We start from the raw sequence: 20,530 nt of genomic DNA on the forward strand, positions 1-20,530 counted from the left end.
TTGAATGGATCAAAGTACAACTCCTGCCACCATTAATTCAAATACCTCAATACTGAACTATGTAGGGCCTTCTGGCCGTCCCCTTCGTGCTGCACTCGCAGCCCACCGCCGTCTACAAGGAACACAGTGAGAACCTGATCGCCGTAGCGGCCGACACGCACCAGCGCTATGCGGAGATCTTCCGCGACGTCGAGATGCTCATCCGCGACCACAGTAGCCTTCCCCTTCTTTCTTTATACATGGACACAATCACAACTAACAATCACAACAGTAACCCACCAAGAAGACGACGCCCCAGGGAAATCCAAACTCAAACTCCTAGTCCCCACCGTAGGCACCTTCTTCACCCCCTTATACCTGGTCGACGCATTCCGCCACCAAGACGCCCAACGCTTCATCAGCCGCCGACGCTTCGTGGCCCCCTCCTTTAACGACATCCGTCTCATTCTCAACTCAGCCCAACTCCTCGGTCTGGCCCGCACCACTGGCGTCGACCTCGTCACCTTCGACGGAGATGTCACTCTCTACGACGACGGCGCCTGTCTCACAGACGACAACCCCGTGATCCTGCGCATTATGCGCCTCCTCCTGCAAGGACAGAAGGTCGGCATCGTCACCGCGGCGGGCTACACCGACGCCGCAAAGTACTACGAGCGACTCAAGGGACTGCTCGATGCGATGTACGAGTCAACCGAAATGACGGACGCTCAGCGCGCCGGACTGGTCGTCATGGGCGGAGAGAGCAACTTTCTCTTCCGGTATGACCATGCCTCCCCCTCGAAGTTGAGTTATGTCCCCCGCGAGGAATGGTTATTGGAGGAGATGAAGACGTGGCAGGAGGGGGATATCACGCAGCTGTTGGATATCGCCGAGTCATCGTTGCGCGCATGCGCGAGTAATTTGAATCTGCCGGTCGCGGTGTTGCGCAAGGATCGCGCGGTCGGGGTATATCCCACGGAGAGAGGGCGGATCAGTCGCGAGCAGTTGGAGGAGACGGTGTTGGTGGTGCAGAATACCGTCGAGCGGTCGGAGGTGGGGTCTAGATTGCCCTTTTGTGCTTTTAACGGTATACTTTCCCCCCTCTACTTCTTATGTAGGTGATGGTTATGCTGACGCCTATTTAGGCGGCAATGATGTGTTTGTGGATATTGGTGACAAGTCATGGGGTGTGCGCGCGTGTCAGCGCTACTTTGGGGGGATTGAGCCGGCGCGGACGCTGCATGTCGGCGATCAGTTCTTGTCGGCGGGAGCGAATGATTTCAAGGTAGCCCCAATACCTTATAATGAAAGTTAAGGTGGATGCTAATAATAACAGGCCCGGCTGGCATCGACGACAGCGTGGATCGCAAGTCCCGCCGAGACAGTGCAGCTCCTGGACGAGCTGCAAGGGATATAATCAGGGTATTTTAAATATGAATTAGTTACTTAAGATGATGTGAGAGTAAGAAAATAGTTAATCTTACTGCTAATACTTAGTTGAGTTGTGCAGATCGGCACGGCGCTTATCAAGCAGCGGGAATGTCTGACAAACTCTCAAAGTATAAGAATCCACTAGCAGTAGCCACTACTACTTTAATCTACTTTAATCCTATTTTTTTACATCCCACCACACCAACTACCTAAGAACTGGTATACCACCACAATGACCTCCCAACCTGACACAATAACAATCCCCATCATCGGCGCCTCCATCGCCGGCCTCACCACCGCCCACTCCCTCCTCTCACACTTCACCACAACCAACAATACTACCACCAACAAGGGCAAGGGCACAAAAATCAAAATCCTCCTCATCAACCCTCACCCATCCTTCTACTGGGCCATCGCAGCCCCACGCATCCTCACCAAACCAACCGCGTTCACAGAGTCACAATACCTCATCCCGATCGCCGATGGGTTTGCAAAATACTCTCCGGATGTCTTCGAATTCATCCTAGGACGGGCGACATCGCTCAATTTCGAGAACAAGTTACTAAATGTTGAGGAAGTCAATGACACTGAGAGTAACAAGAAGACACTGCGAGAAATCAAATACGATTATTTGGTTATCGCGTCGGGAAGTACACCATCTGCTTCGTCAACGGAACCATTATTCCCCGGTGAGGATGGTAAAAATGGCGAGATATATCCCTTCAAACTATCCCCCACATCTACCACCACCATCACGGAGGCGATCAAATCTGCCCAGACCACCATCTCCACCGCAAAAAGAATCACAGTAATTGGTGCTGGCCCTATTGGGGTAGAAATCGCGGGGGAATTGGGTGATCTCATCACCACCCCCTCTTTTTCTTCTTCTTCCTCCGAAGGAGAAGAAGAAGACAAGAAGGATAAGGAAAAAGAAATAACCCTCATCTCCTCCACCCCACGCATTCTCCCTACCCTGAAACCCTCTGCCAGCGAAACAGCCACATCCCTCCTCACTAAGAAAGGCGTGCGAGTCCTCACAGATCGGAAGGTCATTTCTGTCTCTTCTAAAGAAGAAGAAGAAGGGGGTTATGAACTCAAACTTAACAACGGGGACACTCTCGAGACGGATATCTACATCCCGACTATCGGAGTCTTGCCGAATAGTTCTTATATACCCCGGGAAGTGCTCGATGAGCGTGGTTGGGTGAGGGTGGATTCGGAATTGAAAGTGTCCGGCGTCGAGGGGGTGTATGCGGCGGGGGATATTACCACTCATACGCAAAAGTTGTCGTTTAAGGCGGATGAGATGGCTGGAGTGGTGGTGGGGAATTTGGTGGATGATATTGGTAATATTAATGGTGTTGGGAAGGGGGCTAAGGGGAGGGGATGGTGGAGATGTGGTGGTGGGAGGAAGACGTATGATGAAGGTAACGATGTGATGATGGTGGTTCCTGTGGGAAGTTCTGGCGGTACAGGGCAGGCGTTTGGGTGGGTGTTGGTTAGTTTTATGGTGTGGTTGGCTAAGGGGAGGGATTATTTTATTTGGAAGGCGAAGGGGTATGTGTTTAAATAGACTACTACCTTTACTGGGTACTGCTATCATTCAAATGTTACTTTGTATTGTACTTAATTCGGTATGCTCATAACCTTTCATCATCATAGCCTGACTCTATGTCTAGGCGTTTATCGCTGCTTACTGCGCTAAACATTCTCGTAGCAACTCCACGTCGCATTGTTCACACTCGCCCGGCCAGACAAAATGTTCACAGTGTCCTGCAACTCCAGCCAGAACTCCGTCTTGGGCCGGCGGCGCGCCCAGTCCGTCTCGGTCGCTTCCAGTCCGTTTGCTCCGCCCATCGGCGAGAACAACACCTGCGAGCCCTTGATGCCAATGACCGATGCAGACAGCTCATCGGCCGCGATCTCATCCGCAGACTTGCCCGCATAGCTCTCCAGGTGCAGCATACACTTGGTGGCCATCCGCAGCGCCCGGATACGGTCCATCGGCGACGGCTTGCCACCCTGCTGGAAGTGTCCCGGCACCGCCGCACGGCTCTCAAAGCGTCCCTTGGCCTCCTCCTTGATCATGTCGGCGACCACTTGCGTCGTGTACGTGCTGGACGCGCACTCGTTGCGCAGGATGATCTTACCCGCGCGGTTCGCTCCCTTGTCGCGCGCAAAGTTGTCACGCAGGAAGTCAATGTCGCGGGCCAGCATCTTAATGTCGATGCCCTCCTCGGGAATGTACACGGCCACCGCGCCCACGGACAGACCAGCCGTCGTGGCGATGTAACCCGACTTGCCACCCTGCGTCTCGATGACGAACACACGGCGACGAGAAGACGAGGCCGACTGGCGGATGGCGTCGCAAAAGTCGATGAGTGTGTTAAGGCAGGTGTCGCTACCCAGCGAGTATTCTGTGCCCGGCACGTTGTTGGAAATAGTTGCCGGCAGCACGGTCATGGGGATCTTGAACTCCGGGTACTTCTCGCGCGCCTGGCGAAGCTGGCTGACGGCGGTGAACGCCTCGAATCCACCCACCACGAACAGCGCATCAAAGCCAAACTTCTTGAAGCTCTTGGCTGTCGTCGCGAGGTCATCGCCGGGCAGACCACGGTTGGTACCGATATCCGAACCACCCTCGTTGACCCAGCTGTCCGATTCCTGCCACGCCACCTCGCGCACAGAGCAGATGGGAGTGTCGTCATAGTGCCGGCAGAGACCGGGGAAACCGTTGTGAATAGCCAGGGGGGTGTGGCCGCGAGTCAGGCAGTAGGCAACGGCCGCGCGAGTAGCCTGGTTCATACCACCGGCGGGGGCGCCAACGTGGATAATACCGATGCGCATTCTCTGCGAGCTGTTAGCTCAGTACCCAACGATTTCCAATGTTTCGACATACCTTGTTCTCTGGGAGGAGCAGCTTCGGGTGGTCGGGCGTGGAGGTGTTAATGTATGAATAGTGGTACTCCTTGAATTCCGAATCGCGGAGGGCCATAGCTTCGGCGAACTCCTTGTTCTGGATGTGCTTGGTGACCGTCTTGGTGTGCTGCACGGCGTCCATCAACGGCATGCGCAGGATCTTGTTCTCGCGGATGGTGATGACCGGGGACGGGGCCCCAGGCTGCATGTCCAGCACCGCGCGGACAGCCTCAACACCCTGCAACGTGGACAGCCAGCGGTCGTAGGCACAGGCAGCACCACCTCTCTGAGTGTGACCCAACACAGTCACACGGGTATCCAGGTTCAACCGCTCCGTCAGAATATCCTTAATCTTCGAGCTCGAAATCTTGTTGAGATGGCGATCCTGGGCACCTTCGGCGACGATAACGATCGTCCTGCGCTTTCCACGCTCCTTTCTGTTCTGCAGGGAGTTAGCGATGCCTCTGATAGCTCTTCACGAGTCTCCGATCTAACCCACCTTGGTGATGATAGCACACATGTCATCCTCCCATCCGTCCTTGGGCGGCATTTCAGGCACGAACAGCCAATCGGCACCGGTACTGATAGCGGACATCAAGGCCAGCCAACCGCAGTGACGACCCATGACCTCAATGACGAATCCACGCTGGTGGGAAAAGGCAGTATCGAAGACATCGTCGACGGCGTCACAAATGCGAGTGAGGGAGGAGTAGCAACCAATGGTAGCGTCGGTGCCGGACATGTCGTTATCGATCGAACCCACCAATCCGACGATGTTCAGAATCTGGTATGGCTTGACCTGCTCTTCGGTCAATTCGCCCGTCTCGACCAATTCCTTCAACAGACCGGGCCACTCGGAACGGAATAGGTCGGCACCAGTCAAACTGCCATCACCACCACAGACGACGAGGGCGTCGATGCCACGCAGGACCATGTTCTTGGCAGCGCGCAGACGACCGGGGCGCTCACGGAAGGTCATGCAGCGGGCGGAACCGATCAAGGTACCACCGCGGGACAACCAGCCGCGGACATCCTCCCAGTGAAGCTGACGGATCATGTCGCCGCCATTGACGAGACCCTCGTAACCTTCGTAGACGGCGAAGGCCTCACAGTCGGAGTGGATGGCCATCCGGACGACAGCCCGGACGACACCGTTCATACCGGGAGCATCGCCACCAGAGGTCAAGACACCGATACGGCGTCTCTTGGGCGGTTGCACGGGAGCTTGGGTGGGAGCCATCGTGCGATGGGGATTATGTGGGGGGGGAGGGTGTTCAGCAATTGTTCGGGGATGAGCAACAGCTGAACAAGAAGGTATTTAGAAAACAAAAGCTGGAGAAGGAAAGAATGGAGTAATGGAGAGAAGAGGAGAGGCAAAGAGATAACTTGGTGTTTGAAAGGGTGGGGGAGAAGAGCAGCGCAGGTGCCGGTGAGAAAAAGCGGGTGTGGGCAACCAGTACGTCACTGACTCCGGCCGTCACTGCCCCGCTATACAAATACCTTTCTTATTTAATTCCTTTGTAACAAAAGTAAACTAATTGCCCACCACCGGGGGGATGAAAAATTCCCTGGTCTGCAGGTGAATGGGCTAGATGCTGTTCGAATGCCGATCGACCGGGTGACCTTGCTGCAGGCTGCAATGTTGGCAGATGCTACTCCAGTCATAATGAATAAAGAGTAGCAGGGAATGTTCTTCCTCCGGCCATTTCCTCTTTCAGTCTGCAAAACCACAACCTGATGTCACCGCCTCTGCTGGATCGGGACTAGTGCGGGACATTTCACGTGATATATGGGTTAGGGCCCGTGCTGCACGTGATAGCTAAACACGCTAGTCCCAAACAAGCAGACACGCCCCTAATCCCTTGTCGCTGATTGAACGATTACCTGCTATACAATTAAGTACCTGAAAATTGTCAGGAGAGAGGTGGCATGATGAAGACTCCTCCTGCTTCTTTCATCTCACCTCAAAACTCCCTGCAAAGTGTTGAGTGCATGATATCTGGATATTTACTCATGCATGATGTTACGCTGAAGTTCTTCCACTGCCGGACCCCTGTGGTCCACCCCCAATGCCCGGTTTGGCGGTGGAGATATGACAACATAGTCACCTCCAGCTACAAAGTACCGCTGTATAGAGTGCTGAATGCAATCATATACTGTGTACATTTGCTCATTCATCCTTGTGCATTTGATCGGGAGCATGAGAGTTCGTCAAAGGAATGCTGCTACACACTCGACAGTGGCACTATCCCGCCGAGACTGTGGTGCAACACGGGTGACACGATTCGTACACAGCAAGTGGCGCGGTGTATCTCTACCCCTGCTCAAACAGCATGCCAGTACAACCAAATCATCTTGCAACGAAATTCCCAGGTTCAATGAAATTCTGGACTATCACAAGATCCATGGCACCACCATATACACCACACCAGACACAAAGCCTTCGCCAGTACTAGGCAAACACCCTGCTAGCTGACACCCATCCATGTTGATCAGCCATCAGTGCTCGGAGACAAAGACACGCAATTCACATATGCCTACTAACATTCTCACTAAGAATTAGATACCCGCATATTCCCACACCTTTCGGAACCCCCTTGGCCCTTTCGCTATCATGTGAACATTTCCTCTGACATTGCACGAACCACTCAACCCTCCCATTCCCCTGTTATACCCTCTTTACCCAGCATCTTCCAACGAGCAAGCCCGGCTAGCTCAATCGGTAGAGCGTGAGACTCTTAATCTCAAGGCTGCGGGTTCGAGCCCCGCGTTGGGCTTTACTTTTTGCTTTTGAAGGTTCTTACCTCTCACGGTGTGGTTCGTGATGGGGAAAGCATACAATTTTTTTTCTGGATCCGAAGCTGTAGTGGATCCACTAGGCCCACCTCTGACACATTGGCCAATCACATGGGCCGCTTAGTAGTTACAATCAAAAAAGTCCACCTTAGTAATGAATCTACGAAGTGCGCGATTTACTGTTTTGGTATTTTCATACCCTATTAGTGAGTGTTCAATTTCTTATATATGTATGATATCTATAATAGTGGTGATCATCGTGGATATGCTCTGGCACAAAATTACAATCATGAGACAATGATAAGCAACACCTCAAAAGTGGTGGGTCTGAACCGTTAATAGTAAGTACATTATTACATCATGATCGTCCTGGCTGTGAACTCCCTGTTTAAATATATATAATCAATCTTAACTACACTGCGGGATATTCATACCTTCAACAGCCATCATAGTTAGTATATATATATATCGATCTCACTTAGATCCTCATGTAAACTAGTTAGTAACTACACTCCGTCTCCTCCCTCGCCAACCCAAATATATCTCTCCCCCTCGGCTTGAACTTCACTCCCTTCGACAGCTTCGACACCAAATACAACCAACCAACCGCATTCCCAACCGTAGTATTCGCATCAGACAGCCTCCTAAACCCCGCTCCTGCCTTCCCCCGAGACACCCTATCAACACTAAAAATCCTCAAAATACACCGAGCAATTTCCTCCTCCTCCCCCTTGTCGACCAAGATAGCATTCTCCGATTCATGCACAAAAGGAAACAGCTCGGCTTCCCGAACAGCAACAACAGGCGTCCCCCTCTGAATAGCTGCGAGAAGCAACTCTGGGATCCCATGAAGAGTGGACAGCTGAACGAGTGCTCTTGCGTTCGTGAGGAGGACGTTCCACATTTGATCGACGGCTCCGATAGGGACGATGCAGACGGATGCAGATAGAGTCTCACTGCTGTCGATTTGGGACATTGCTGCGTCGTAGAAAACGGTACTTTCGGGGGTTCGGAATGGCCCGCGGTGGCAGATTAGGAGCTTGGGGACTTGGCAGCTTGGATGCTCTTTGGTGTAGATGTCGCAGAACTTCTGGTATGCGTGGAGAAGGCAGAGTGTTCCGTCTCCGGGTCGAAATTGGGATAGGTGGAGAATGTATTGCTCTAACGCATGGGAGTTTAGTATGGCTAAAGGGCCGGGTTTAGGGATCTTACCCTCTGGATAGCGTATAATGGTCATCTGGAACGTTCTGCATAGAGAGCTGAACTCACGACCGTAGAAGCCGATGTCCCAGTCAGTTAGGGATTTGTTTTGACCATCGAGTCTATACTGCATCAGCATGCCTGCAAGCTATAGAAGGGTGGAGACAGTACTGGTCAACAGAGAATGACATATAACCAACATTCTCCTCTGGCATTATACGCGGCGCAAGCTCCTTAGGGAGTAGCGACACAACCAAGTCCACGTGGGTTAGCCGGGTTCGGATGAAGTCCCACGCTCGGGACTGCGGGCTATTGGGATCATTTAGTGACTCTCCCTGGGGCTGGAGACTGCTCTCAAAAATGACTGGCCGCTCGGGATCTTGTTGCTTGGACAGGAGAGCCAATGTTAAGAGCGGCGCACTGTCAATAATCACTACGTCGACGCCTCCCTCCGCACGAGGTCTGAGGGGCCCATTCTCGCACAACCAGTATCTCCTGGCGTTAGAGTACGCAAAGTCGAGGATAAGTAGCTCATCGTTGATGGTGATATCTGACAGGGAATCACCTAGTCCTTCCAGGGTGTCCTGCATCTTTCGAATGAGGGGAATCATTCCTGGACGTGGCTTCGGCACAAACCTGTAAGAACGATGTAAGAATCACAAGTAACCAGCTCCAGGATATAAGAGTCATACCATTTTACATGAACCCCGACGCTCTCGGTAAACCTTGACAAGGCATGTCTGGTCGGAACATCAGGCTTGCCTTGACAGGTCATACTGAAGAAAGCGACCTTCACCTCCCTTTCCCTCAGATCCTGGGCGAAACATTGAGCTAAAGACCATGTGACAGGATCAACCGTCTTCTCATAGTCTTCCGCACTGGCAAGGTGTACATGGTAACCTCTGTCGACATCCACTGAACCATCGAAATTTATACGATTGTGCAGCACATGGCCAATACCAAAAGAACTACACAAGTAAGCATTGGCAACTACCACCTAGGCATACTAACCGGATACACTTCCGCACCATTGAATCTGCTCGCTCGTCGAGCTCCTTCTTATGCCACCCGGCAAACGTTGTCAGCTCGCCCTGGTCATTATGCTGTCTTTCACGGTCCTTATGGTCCAAAACCAACGGGACAATGTCGAGTTCGCTCCATAGTCGCGAGCATAGCGACGGGCATCTATAGACAAGAGACTGATGCAGAGCAGCGCTAATTATCTTTTCGGAATGCTTTTCCCTGTACCTTTTCAGCTCCGTGATGATGGTGTCGGTTGCATAGTCTGAAACATTTGGACGCGGAGCATGCCAAGTACACACTAGAAAGTCGACCAGATCGGTCAGGTTCCGGATAGCAATTGCAACTCTTCCGCTGGAATTATCGCTGATGAGCTCTGTAAGTCCAGCGTATATGACCTAGTAGTTTTCTTCATCAGCAACTCATGGTCATGTCTAGGAAGCAATGTTTCACCCTACATTTAGTGGCCTTCCTGACCAGGACTCTGCGTCGAAATCTGAGCTAATGGAACTCATTTCTTCTGTTAATCAGAACCTTATATTGATCAATACTATCATGACCGATCATACTCACCATGGAAAATCAACAGATCATAACGCTTTTATACCCTCTACTATACGTGCTTTTGCCTTCCGGATTGCTTTCCGTACAACCCTACATGGGCTGTTGTTGCCGAACGCCGGGCCTGGAGCGGGGAAACTTTCGGCGTCCCAGAGGACCAAAGACGCCCCCTCTCGCTTGACGCATAAATGACATCTATTAACAATTCTTTTAACTGCTTTGTGCCTATCGTATGACAAGGAGTACGACATACGGTATTCAGACCTCTCGCTTGGAAGGAACAGTCGCGTATTATCCGGCCGGCAACGGCATCAACTCGGAAGTAGGTGTTTGGTTCGGCCGAGTAGGGCCTTCATACATTCCTTGCAAGTTCCAAGAGACTGATGATGGAAACGAAGTATGTTCCTGAGATCTATACTTGCATACAATGAGAGCATCATACATAGTAGAGAGTGAAATGGCTATAGCAGTCCGTTATAGTTCCTCTCTCGACAATTAAAATGAGGTATATCCAGAAATCAACAAAGCCCGCGGAGAAATGAGCAGGCCTTTCCCAGGGCAGCTAGGAATGGCCTAACTCTCCAGATGGCCTCGAGGCAAAATACAGACTTAATTACCGACCAATGTGCCTGCTCTTTCAGTCACTGACGATCCTCTACATCCTGGGTTGCCTGACATAGTACACAATCCGGGGAGTGAAGACCGGCGTTGTCGTTCTTTGTGACGATGAAGCGACCTTGTTATTCAATTCTCACCAGACTAGCACAACCCTCACTTGAATAGGTTAACTCAGATACTAAGATTTGTCCGTCTGCTCTACATGTGACTTTGCTGGTGCAAGTAGATCATGCCACTTGCGGAATACATTATGTGGATCATACTTCCTCTTCAGCTTCTGTAATCGAGGCAGGTTAGAACCGTACAGTTTCTCGACACTAACGTCATGTCCTACAGACATTAGCAAGAGAGCTCTTTATGCACAGCTTTATCATAGCTACTTACCTGCAAGATTGGGACATGCCACACCATGATCATCAGGAATGCCTCGTTGCGCTTCCAAGATCTTGGAGATAATACTCCGTTGAAGAGCATGCATCTTCGCATCCAGCTCAGAGTCATGCCAGCATAATAAGAGCTGGGCGCTGTAATAAGGCCCTCGATTGGCACACGCAGTTTCTTCAACAGGAACCTCCACAGTCTTCTTGTATGGTAGAATTTCGAACATCAACACGCTATCTTCCATACGAGGGTACGCATGCAGAGCCTCAACGAACTGACTGTAAAGATCTTGCAAAAGACTTGTCTCGAGCGGTCGCATGATGTTGGCACCACTGATGCTTTTGCGGCCTTCTGGCACCGGGTCGACATTAGCAACTGAATTCATCTCTATATACGTCCTCATGCCAGTATGATTGGTCAGAGGGGTCATCAGAGGGTTTTGATATAGGATGGGTCCAAAAAATAATCCGCCTTGATACGCAGACCCGTCGTAGAAAACCACAGCCCGCAATACCATTTGCTTCTCATCTCGTGAATGTGCGAATCCAAAGTGGAAGCCACTGTTCGGATCCTGACGTCGATCGAACTCGTTCGCAAAATCGACAAGCATTGGTAGCGTATCCACATCGTACTCTATCACCCCTCCGAAAAACGTGTCTCGGACTTTGTGGGCACGGAATACAAACTCAGTAGCAATACCAAAAGCTTGTCCAGCTCCGCGCATCGCCCAGAATAGGTCCTGGTTCTCCTCGTTTGATGCTTCAACAATGGTGCCGTCGGCCAGGACCACCTTGACACCCACCAGCTGGTCTGCAATCAGGCCGTACTGCCCTGTTAGCCATCCGGAGCCACCTCCTAATGTTGACCCGCCCACCCCAGCGTGACTGGCGATGGCGCCTACCACAGCTAGCCCGTAAGGAGCAGTTGAGTCATTGACCATATCCCAGGTCGCGCCTCCTTGGACACACACCGTCTCAGAGGCAGGGTCTGTCAAGACCTTGCGCATCTTAGCCAAGCTGATTACCACACCCCCATGCGACGAAGAAGCCCCGGTGGTGGAGTGTCCACCAGCCTCGACCACGAAGTCGATGTGATGCTTCCGGCAGAACCGGACCACCTCAGCCACTTCTGCTGTACTTGCTACACGTACAACGGCACCCTGTGCTTGGTCAGAACTATATTCAAGCGGCCAGGAGGAGAGTGAAAGTAGTCACATACAGCTTCTTTTTCGCAGGTATCACTCCATCGGCGAATGCTTGTCGCATAATCATCGCACCCGATACAGATAACCTCAGCTCTGGTTCCTTGCAATTGCCTCCTCAGTTCCAGCGCACGGGCATATGACAGGAAAGGCATGGCTGAGATTTTGGTTACACAACCTCGGTTGGTTCACCATGGAAATCATCAGATCGACAAGGAATTTGTAGCCCCAACCATACAGCAGGAGATGGGAACCTACTTATCTGTACATTCTGTCAAGTGCCAACAGACAGTCGCTGTTTTGCTGGTAGATGAGAAGACCTACATAGGTGACATGGAAACGTCTCCAAGCTGGCCACTAGGACGTTCACATCTTCTGCAGTCGTGCAACGTATCAATTGCTTGACGCAAATCATACGATTTGACGGCTTTGTCATGCCGCAACCCCGACGTTCCATTAGACGTGGCTGATCCCGCCATGGATGGCTCTGCCTAGATCACGAAGCTGCACAACTTAAGGTTTCCCTAACCGCGGGCCCTTCCCACACGTGGAGGGATCTGCTAGACAGCTCTCCTGGGCTGACGGAAATGGAAGACACCTTCCGGCCAATAGTCATAAATACCATCCTTTGGGTGCACCGATTATGCTGTTTGTACTCCGGTTTCTCGTGATACTGCATCCCGTCTCATGACAGTCGGTTCTTCGTGATGATATCATGACACTGTGGCTTCTGAGCAATCAAGAGTATTGCAACCACTTCCCACTAATATCCAAACATGCTCAGTACATAGTCTACGATTGTACAATTATTCTCACACAGTTAGTTAGTTCCCTTGTATCTTTTTATATCATCGAACAACAACGACTGAGGATAAGAAGTAATCAATATATTCAAGATGAACCGCGGAAACGGATTGAAGCGGGACCCAAAAACCACGCAGGCCTGGCTCATAGGCAGTGGAATATCATCACTGGCCGGTGCAGTCCACCTCATTCATGACGCGGGTGTTCCTGCAGCGAACATCCATATCCTTGATGTGCACTCCCACGCAGGTGGCGGCATAAAAAGTTGCGGCGATGCAGAGAACGGTTACGTTCTGTACACTGGAAGCCTGCCCTACTTCCATGATCGATGCGTAGAGCACCTTCTTTCCCTTGTTCCCAGCGCCGACAATCCAAAGCAGTCACTCCTTGATAGCATTAAGGAGTTTGACCGAGCAACTTCTCCCAAACGAGCAGCGCCAACACGTCTCATAAAGCATGGAGATAAAGGCCCAGAATGCCTCCACTCCAAAAGTCTCCAGATTGGACCTAAGTATCGAATGGAACTAATCAAATTGATGCTTGAAAATGAGCGTATTCTCGGAGAGAAAGCCATCCAGGACGCTTTCGACGAGGCATTTTTCAAGACCAACTTTTGGACGCTGTGGTCTACTACGTAGGTTGATACTACGAATTACCACTGTTACAAGGCTGATAGTATACAGCTTCGCTATGCAGCCATGGCACAGCCTGGCAGAGTTCAGAAGATGTCTATGTAAACATCTGGCTGAAATTGAACGCTTGAATGACGTGAAAGCTTTGGATCGAACCAAGTATACAATCTACGAGTCAGTTGTTATGCCAATCGAATCATATCTGAAATCGCAGGGAGTCGACTTCCATTTCAACGCAAAGGTCACAAGCCTGCAAATGAACCCGAAAGAGGCCCAGACTACCGTCTCCGGGATCATCCTCAAAGATAACGGCGAACAAAAGACCATTGATGTGCGGCCCGAGGACCTTGTGATGGTTACCCTTGGATCAACAACTTCTGCAACTGAGAGGGGAACAAACGACAAGGCCCCGAATCCTGTACCCCAGCATGACAAAGAGTTCCTGGATGATGACTGGGCCCTGTGGATCGACCTGATGCAGGCCTCTACGGACTATGGAAACCCGTTCAACTTCCACAACAACGTTGACCAGTCGACTCTGGAGTCTTTCACCGTCACCCTCCGCAACAGCGACTTTATGGAACGCTACGAGAAATTAACCAACAACAAGCCCGGCACGGGGGCTCTGCTTTCCTTCTCTGACAGCAACTGGGGCCTTAGCATCAGCGTTCCGCGTCAGCCCGTATGCTCTGACCAGCCCTCCTCCGTCGATGTATTCTGGGGCTATGGGCTGCATCCCGAGAAGACTGGAAACTTTGTCCACAAGCCCATGTGTCATTGCTCCGGCAAGGAGATTCTAACCGAGGTGCTATCCCAGCTAGGAATGCCAGTGGATGACATACTCCCGAACTCGATCACAAAGCCTGTTCTGATGCCCATGGCCACGGCACCACTGATGCCCCGTCGTCATGACTTCCGCCCTGAAGTCATGCCTTCCCAGAGCAAGAATTTGGCCTTGGTGGGACAGTATGTTGAGATTCAGGACGATACGACTTTGAGTATGGAGTATAGCGTGCGCGGTGCCCAGATGGCTGTGTTCTCAGCTATGAAGCTGAACAAGCATCCTCCCAAGATTGAACGACACCTCTTGTTATCTGTTTTTGATTTGCTTGGAGGTGCTTAGTCGATACCTTCAAAATTAGGATCAGTGAAGTACATGTTTTATCGCTGTATTGCTTCATAGTTACTGGGAACTCTGTACCCAAGCAAACTGTATCATGTCTGTCATTGCTAATATCGCTCAATATCCCATGCTCCTACTTAATGTGATATAACACCAGACTGACCAAATACCAATCCCATTACCAACTATCATCCTCATCCCACACCCCCTCCGCAAACGAACACCTCCCAGCCTTACACCCCTCACACAACTCCCTATTATGCGGCTTAGTCCTCTTCCTCTCATCGTACACAGGCCTCTCCACATCAACCCCATACCACTTCTTCATGCGATACGCAATCCTCTCCGCATAGCTGTCCTCGTCCAAAAATGGCCGACTAAGCGAATTACACTTCTTACAGCGCTGATGATACACCCTTGCATTGTACTCGTCCCCTGAGTACAGCCGGATCGTAATGGCGATCTTCTTGCTCGTCCAGCCGGTTGACGTGCATGAGTCGTTTGAGCAGACGAAACGGCCCATGATGTTCGTGTCGTATTCTTTTCTGCTGCTGGTGGCGTCGTCGAAGGGATGGAAGGTTAGCGAGGTGATTGGGAGGGAGGAGCTCAGGTGGTTGAGGACGTCGCTGTGCAGGGCTGGGTACATGGACCAGCGGTTGCGGGGGAGGTTGGATTTGGGGTTGGATTTGGATTTGCGGGAGGGCATGTTGGACGGGTGTAGCTGTCAGTGAGTGTGTGTGGAGGCGATGGCTGCTGATGGGATTCTTGAAGGGGATATTCAGGCTGATGGAGACTGGAGATCTGGTGTTCGTGAAGCGCTCTTCAACTGTATGTATTGACAGGTTCAGGCAGAAGCGGGGTGTATTGGTTAGTTGCGAGAAGGCATGTGATGTGCTTGTATCGCATGTGTGTTCCACCTATAGGTATCTCTCTCCGGCTGTAGTATCGGGGTGGCTAGGTTTCGCATATGATTGGCTTGTTCATAGTCTGATTTGGTCCAATTAATATGCATAAAAATATAAAACAGTATTTCACAGCGAGGAAAACATATCTAAGGCTTTGCTTTTCGAATAATGGCTATACTGAAGCATCTTAGGATATCATATTCTTATCGAGTTGGCTATCGCCGATGAAGCTGCCACCGGTTATGCCTTAGGGAGAGGGACCCGAGCATTGTTTAGACAATAAGGGCTATCTGACATTGCTCAGGATACATCAAGTTCTATTCAGATAACCTAGTGATAGTGCATGAAGCAACTGAAACCCTAAAGTGAAATATATCCAATGGCACTATATCCATAGGGGTTTCTTCCTGAGGCATACAGACCCACCATCCACACCAGTCCATATCCGGACTAGCCCCTAGCTCCAGAGCAGTCACGTGTCTCCTATCAGCAATGCGATCATCCGTCACCATCACTCCATTATCAAACAATAGTATACCTTCAATTCAACCTGCTCTCCGGCAGCGGACCACAACCATGGCCGACTCCTTCAGCCTTCCTCTACGCCCGCTCACGGAGAAGCCCGACCGCCCCGACACCCTCCCAATCGAGATCGCCCAAATCAACGCCCGATGGGGATCCTTCCGCGACGTGAACGAAGAGACATTGCTTGCCAAGATCGAAGAGGACAAGAACCGGGACCCATGGGAGGAGGAAGACGTGGATGATAAACCTGCCGAGGATGTGGACTCGACCGAGCGTCTGGAAACATTGTACAAGCGGCGGGCCGAGATCCTGCAGTTCGCTATGTAAGTAGGTGTCTGCTGTTGACAATAAGTGGGCAACGGAGCTAATGGTTTGCTACGGGTGAAGGCAGGCGCATATGGAAGCTCTGTTCGCTTTAGATTTTGTTTCGCTTTTGCTTTCTAAGCATACCCCTCGTCAGGCGGAGACTTCTATGTCGACGTTCTTGAAGCAGGTTGCGCCGCTGGGGTCCTTGAATGCGGAGATTGTGGAACCGCCGCCGAAGTCGGAGGCCGCTGTGCAGGATGTTAAGACTGTGTCGCGGGGCTGGAGGGCGCAGAACTTCAATGCTGCTGCGAATAAATTGCTCAATTCGGCGACACGACTGGAAGAAGAGGTCGCTTCGGAGACGAAGTACTGGGATGAGGTGCTGGCGGTTAAGGAGAAGGGATGGAAGGTCTGCAGGTTGCCTCGCGAGAGAACTGCGCTGGGAGTACAATATGGGTTTTTGGAAGGTAGGATTGCTACGTCCTTACGTTGGAATTTTGCTGACTGCATTGTATAGCTACGCCTATATTCCGCGACCGGGGTCTTGCTGCTCTACGAAGGGCTGACAATGGAAGCTTAATACTGGATAAGGGGTTGGCACCACAGAAGACGAGAACTGTTCGGGTGCGTGTGAAGCACCGCGGACAACTCACGGGATGCTCCAAAATGCCGGATCCGATCTCCGATGCGGCTTCGGTTGAGCGCAGGATCTTGCAAGCACGCGACACAGTGTACGAGGAGGAGCTATTCCACGAATTGATGCGCGAAGCACGTATAATGGGAAGTCAGGGTGTGACGACTCGGCAAAACCTGGTCCGTGTACCGATATCCGAAGAGCAAGAGATCTTGCTGGATCTGGTAGATGCCGACCGTGAAACGCCCGACGAAGACAAGATTGAGTCAACAGAACACGATGTCCTTGCCAATGGGCTTTCTCATTCCATTCGGATCCTGCTGGCGTATGCACATCGCCAGAACCTGCGACGCAGGACTCAACCGCCGCCCCCGCTCTCTCAGAAACGTCGGCACACCCCCGAGTATCAGCTCTTGCGCCCCGTCATGGCCTATCTCCAACACAGCTCGCACGTCAGGTGGCTGGAATTATTTATGAATGATATATACCGGGTTCTCCGCGCTGCAGGAGTCGAGCGTGATTTCCACGCCCTGCCTTTTGCGTCTGTCAGCCTCCCGAAGGTGCAGGCTGTTCCGAAGGTAGAGAGTCTGGTGCAACAGTTCCTGATGCCCTTCGAATCGACATTTTCCGGCCACTTGATCACCCCTCAGAGCTCTTTCCGCGTGAAAATCCGTACCAACCCGGTATCACCGCCTTTTGGCACCCACTACGACATTTCCATAGACCTTCCTCACCATCCCGAAGTGCAGCCTCCCGGTCGGATTGGGTTGCAGAATGAAGCAGCCGCAGCTCTCATGCATTTCGTGAAATTGGACATCGTGTCGGCCATCGCGCTTCAAGGCTCGAAGACGGCCAAAAACACCAAGAAAGAGGGCGCCGAGGGGGATAAGCAATTGACCTGGGAGGCGGCATACCCACACCACGGGGAACTACTGGCATTGTCAAATACTGGCCGAAGTAAGAAGCTGAAGATTAGCTTGTCACGGGAGGAGTTGAAGGTGGAAACATTTCCGCTTCGAGGACTTGAAGGGTTTGGCCGATCGGGCGCCACCAAGGCACCGAGTTTGCAGTCTCAGACATGGACATCGGACCAGACGCCTTCTAAGCCTGGTTTGATGGAGTTTGTGGCTGAGGTGTCGCGGGACCAGTCATAAGCAGCTGCCGTCCTGTATGCTGAGCACGAAGGAATATCCCTCAAGATAGAATCGGAGCATGTGTGGCGATTTCCTGGACAGATAGGTGTTTTATGTATTGATACCCATGACAAAATATTCCAATAACTGGCACAAATATGTGAATGTCCAAACTTCCACAAATCTAATCTACCTGTAAATAGCCTGGATGACCCCCAAAGGGATTCGCAGACGCGGGACGAAGGGATGCTTTCACGTGGTGCATTAGCTTGCAGCCATATGCATTGTTGGGGTCAGTTATTCCGCAACTACATACACCCTCCCATCCTCTTCATCAGAGTCACGGACTCTCATATCACTCTGTTCCTTCTTACTTCCAGATGGCGTCACTGTTGAGGTTGGTCAGAAACTCTTTCCGCAGGGCTCCATCCCGTCCCATGTGTTTCCCGACCAGCGGATGGGACACAATTCCTGCGGCGGAGATACTTGATGAAGAGCGATTCGATGGATTCAAGAAGGGGCAATATTATCCCGTGAATATCTGTGATGTTTTTGCCTCCAAATACCAAGTCATTGGCAAGCTGGGATTTGGCGTTACTTCAACTGCATGGCTCGCCCGTGATCTCGAGTAGGTCGGATCCAGATGTGGCAATTCATCTGCTAATATATCCAGGGGCCATCGATATGTGACACTGAAAGTTCACACTCGAGATGAAGACAACGCAGAAGAGTTCAGAATCTATAATCACTTGAAAGAGCACAAGTCATCCCACCCTGGCCATGCGCACGTGAGAACAGCTCTTGATTTATTCACCATTTCTCGCAATGGCGGCAATCATCACTGTCTCGTCCAGCAGCCCATGTGGGAGAGCTTTCGTCATCTACTTTATCGAAATCCCACACATCGCTTCACCGAAGATTTGCTCAAAGCCGGTCTCATGCAGATGTTCCTTGCACTTGATTACCTGCACACTGAATGCAAGCTTGTTCATACAGGTACACCAGCCCTGTTATTAACAAGGGAGATGAATGCTGACGACTTAAAAAAGGTATCAAAAGCGATAACATTCTGCAAGAAATTGCAGACAGCTCCATACTCGAAGCCTTCACCAAAGCTGAAATGGACAGCCCTTCACCCCGCAAATTTGTAAATAGCGCACCAGTATATGCTTCCCGGCGTTTCGAACTACCCAGGGTTTTTGGACGCGCAGTCTTGAGTGACTTTGGATCTGCAGTACGAGGTGATGAGAAGCAAGATCACGATGCCCAGCCGAATGTGTACAGATCACCGGAGGTAATGTTGATGACCGAGTGGAGCTATCCCGTTGATATCTGGAATGTGGGTGTTATGGTATGTTACGTTCTCATTCCTTACTATTGTTGTCGTGAGGGTACTAACGCGAATTGACTAGATTTGGGATTTATTCGAAGGAAAGCATATGTTCAATGGAAATGACCCCGACGGGAAAGGGTACTCTACCCGTGCGCATCTGGCAGAGGTGATCGGTCTCATAGGACCTCCCCCGTCAGATATGCTCAAGCGTGGAAAACGAAGTCATGAATTCTTTACTGAAGATGGTAAGTTACATTTGCGTGTCTTGAGTTGTCTAGCGTGAGATACTGAAGACCAAGCAGGGAATTGGAAACAAGACATAACCATACCGCAGACAGGGGGGCTAGATGCATCAGAACAGTTTCTCGAAGGCAGGAATAAGGAGATGTTTTTAGATTTCATGAGGGGGATACTCCAGTGGCGTCCAGAGGACAGAAAGACGGCAAGAGAGCTCCTCAAAGATCCCTGGTTGAACGAGCAGATAGAGTAATGTACACTTTGTGTCAGATGGGGGAGATATCAACCCTGAAACAACCCGACAGTGCCGACACACCCGAACACTAGCGTTTCATCTCCTTATCGACCTGATAAGAGCATCACAACTACTATTTATATTTCCGCAATAGCCGATAGATTGATCCAGAATTACCTCGGAAGTATATCCCTTGAATATCTGTATATTAATCCCTCATGCTCATCCCTTTTCGCATATCATATCTCTACAGATGGAGTGTGTATATGCCTCACCGATCGTGCAACAAGTCTGTGCTCTGAGTGTATGGACGAATGGGATGTGCCGGACGTAGAGATTATGCGCTGTAAGGTAGTGTCATGTGTATATATCGATCCATATCATGCAATCTAGATCATCTGGTGATAGATGATGGATGGAAAGGGGACGGGTATACGGCATGCTTACTTGGCAGTATCCCATTCTGAAAGGAGGAAAGTTATGTAGCACTCTGTATGAGTAGTAAATAAGTATTTAGTTCATTCCTCATCGTCAGTCTTTTGCTACATACTACCAAG

The 20,530-nt window shown here is 50.9% G+C and overlaps 10 protein-coding genes across 10 annotated transcripts; 6 read left to right on the forward strand and 4 right to left on the reverse strand.

Annotated features, from left to right (window-relative positions):
* Positions 1-194: 194 nt before the first annotated feature.
* Positions 195-1,396, forward strand: isn1 (IMP 5'-nucleotidase ISN1; the record flags this gene model as incomplete). The annotated part of the gene is made up of 4 exons (XM_041688016.1): positions 195-213; positions 272-1,066; positions 1,125-1,264; positions 1,316-1,396. The coding sequence occupies 4 exons, from the start codon at positions 195-197 to the stop codon at positions 1,394-1,396; spliced, it is 1,035 nt and encodes a 344-aa protein (XP_041541842.1).
* A 246-nt stretch (positions 1,397-1,642) lies between these two features.
* Positions 1,643-2,983, forward strand: AKAW2_31396S (NAD(P)/FAD-dependent oxidoreductase; the record flags this gene model as incomplete). The annotated part of the gene is made up of 1 exon (XM_041688017.1): positions 1,643-2,983. One exon carries the CDS (start codon positions 1,643-1,645, stop codon positions 2,981-2,983), a length of 1,341 nt encoding a protein of 446 aa, XP_041541843.1.
* Positions 2,984-3,111: 128 nt separating this feature from the next.
* Positions 3,112-5,569, reverse strand: PFK1 (ATP-dependent 6-phosphofructokinase; the record flags this gene model as incomplete). The annotated part of the gene is made up of 3 exons (XM_041688018.1): positions 3,112-4,260; positions 4,310-4,771; positions 4,829-5,569. The coding sequence occupies 3 exons, from the start codon at positions 5,567-5,569 to the stop codon at positions 3,112-3,114; spliced, it is 2,352 nt and encodes a 783-aa protein (XP_041541844.1).
* A 903-nt stretch (positions 5,570-6,472) lies between these two features.
* On the forward strand, positions 6,473-6,805 carry AKAW2_31398S (uncharacterized protein; the record flags this gene model as incomplete). Its single annotated transcript, XM_041688019.1, has 1 exon — positions 6,473-6,805. The coding sequence occupies one exon, from the start codon at positions 6,473-6,475 to the stop codon at positions 6,803-6,805; it is 333 nt and encodes a 110-aa protein (XP_041541845.1).
* An 819-nt stretch (positions 6,806-7,624) lies between these two features.
* Positions 7,625-9,860, reverse strand: AKAW2_31399A (putative heat shock trehalose synthase; the record flags this gene model as incomplete). The annotated part of the gene is made up of 6 exons (XM_041688020.1): positions 7,625-8,286; positions 8,338-8,447; positions 8,497-8,961; positions 9,018-9,293; positions 9,337-9,743; positions 9,804-9,860. The coding sequence occupies 6 exons, from the start codon at positions 9,858-9,860 to the stop codon at positions 7,625-7,627; spliced, it is 1,977 nt and encodes a 658-aa protein (XP_041541846.1).
* Positions 9,861-10,702: 842 nt separating this feature from the next.
* AKAW2_31400A (uncharacterized protein) lies at positions 10,703-12,261 on the reverse strand (the record flags this gene model as incomplete). Its single annotated transcript, XM_041688021.1, has 3 exons — positions 10,703-10,854; positions 10,909-12,064; positions 12,124-12,261. The coding sequence occupies 3 exons, from the start codon at positions 12,259-12,261 to the stop codon at positions 10,703-10,705; spliced, it is 1,446 nt and encodes a 481-aa protein (XP_041541847.1).
* A 741-nt stretch (positions 12,262-13,002) lies between these two features.
* Positions 13,003-14,665, forward strand: AKAW2_31401S (oleate hydratase; the record flags this gene model as incomplete). The annotated part of the gene is made up of 2 exons (XM_041688022.1): positions 13,003-13,544; positions 13,594-14,665. 2 exons carry the CDS (start codon positions 13,003-13,005, stop codon positions 14,663-14,665), a joined length of 1,614 nt encoding a protein of 537 aa, XP_041541848.1.
* Positions 14,666-14,843: 178 nt separating this feature from the next.
* On the reverse strand, positions 14,844-15,371 carry AKAW2_31402A (3CxxC-type zinc finger protein; the record flags this gene model as incomplete). Its single annotated transcript, XM_041688023.1, has 1 exon — positions 14,844-15,371. One exon carries the CDS (start codon positions 15,369-15,371, stop codon positions 14,844-14,846), a length of 528 nt encoding a protein of 175 aa, XP_041541849.1.
* A 691-nt stretch (positions 15,372-16,062) lies between these two features.
* Positions 16,063-18,189, forward strand: SRB4 (mediator of RNA polymerase II transcription subunit 17; the record flags this gene model as incomplete). The annotated part of the gene is made up of 3 exons (XM_041688025.1): positions 16,063-16,418; positions 16,483-16,868; positions 16,919-18,189. The coding sequence occupies 3 exons, from the start codon at positions 16,063-16,065 to the stop codon at positions 18,187-18,189; spliced, it is 2,013 nt and encodes a 670-aa protein (XP_041541850.1).
* Positions 18,190-18,605: 416 nt separating this feature from the next.
* On the forward strand, positions 18,606-19,991 carry AKAW2_31404S (uncharacterized protein; the record flags this gene model as incomplete). Its single annotated transcript, XM_041688026.1, has 5 exons — positions 18,606-18,796; positions 18,842-19,164; positions 19,218-19,519; positions 19,581-19,746; positions 19,804-19,991. The coding sequence occupies 5 exons, from the start codon at positions 18,606-18,608 to the stop codon at positions 19,989-19,991; spliced, it is 1,170 nt and encodes a 389-aa protein (XP_041541851.1).
* Between the last annotated feature and the right edge of the window lie 539 nt (positions 19,992-20,530).

This window comes from Aspergillus luchuensis, chromosome 3 (genome assembly GCF_016861625.1).
Source record: "Aspergillus luchuensis IFO 4308 DNA, chromosome 3, nearly complete sequence".
Classification (NCBI taxonomy): Eukaryota; Fungi; Ascomycota; class Eurotiomycetes; order Eurotiales; family Aspergillaceae; genus Aspergillus; species Aspergillus luchuensis.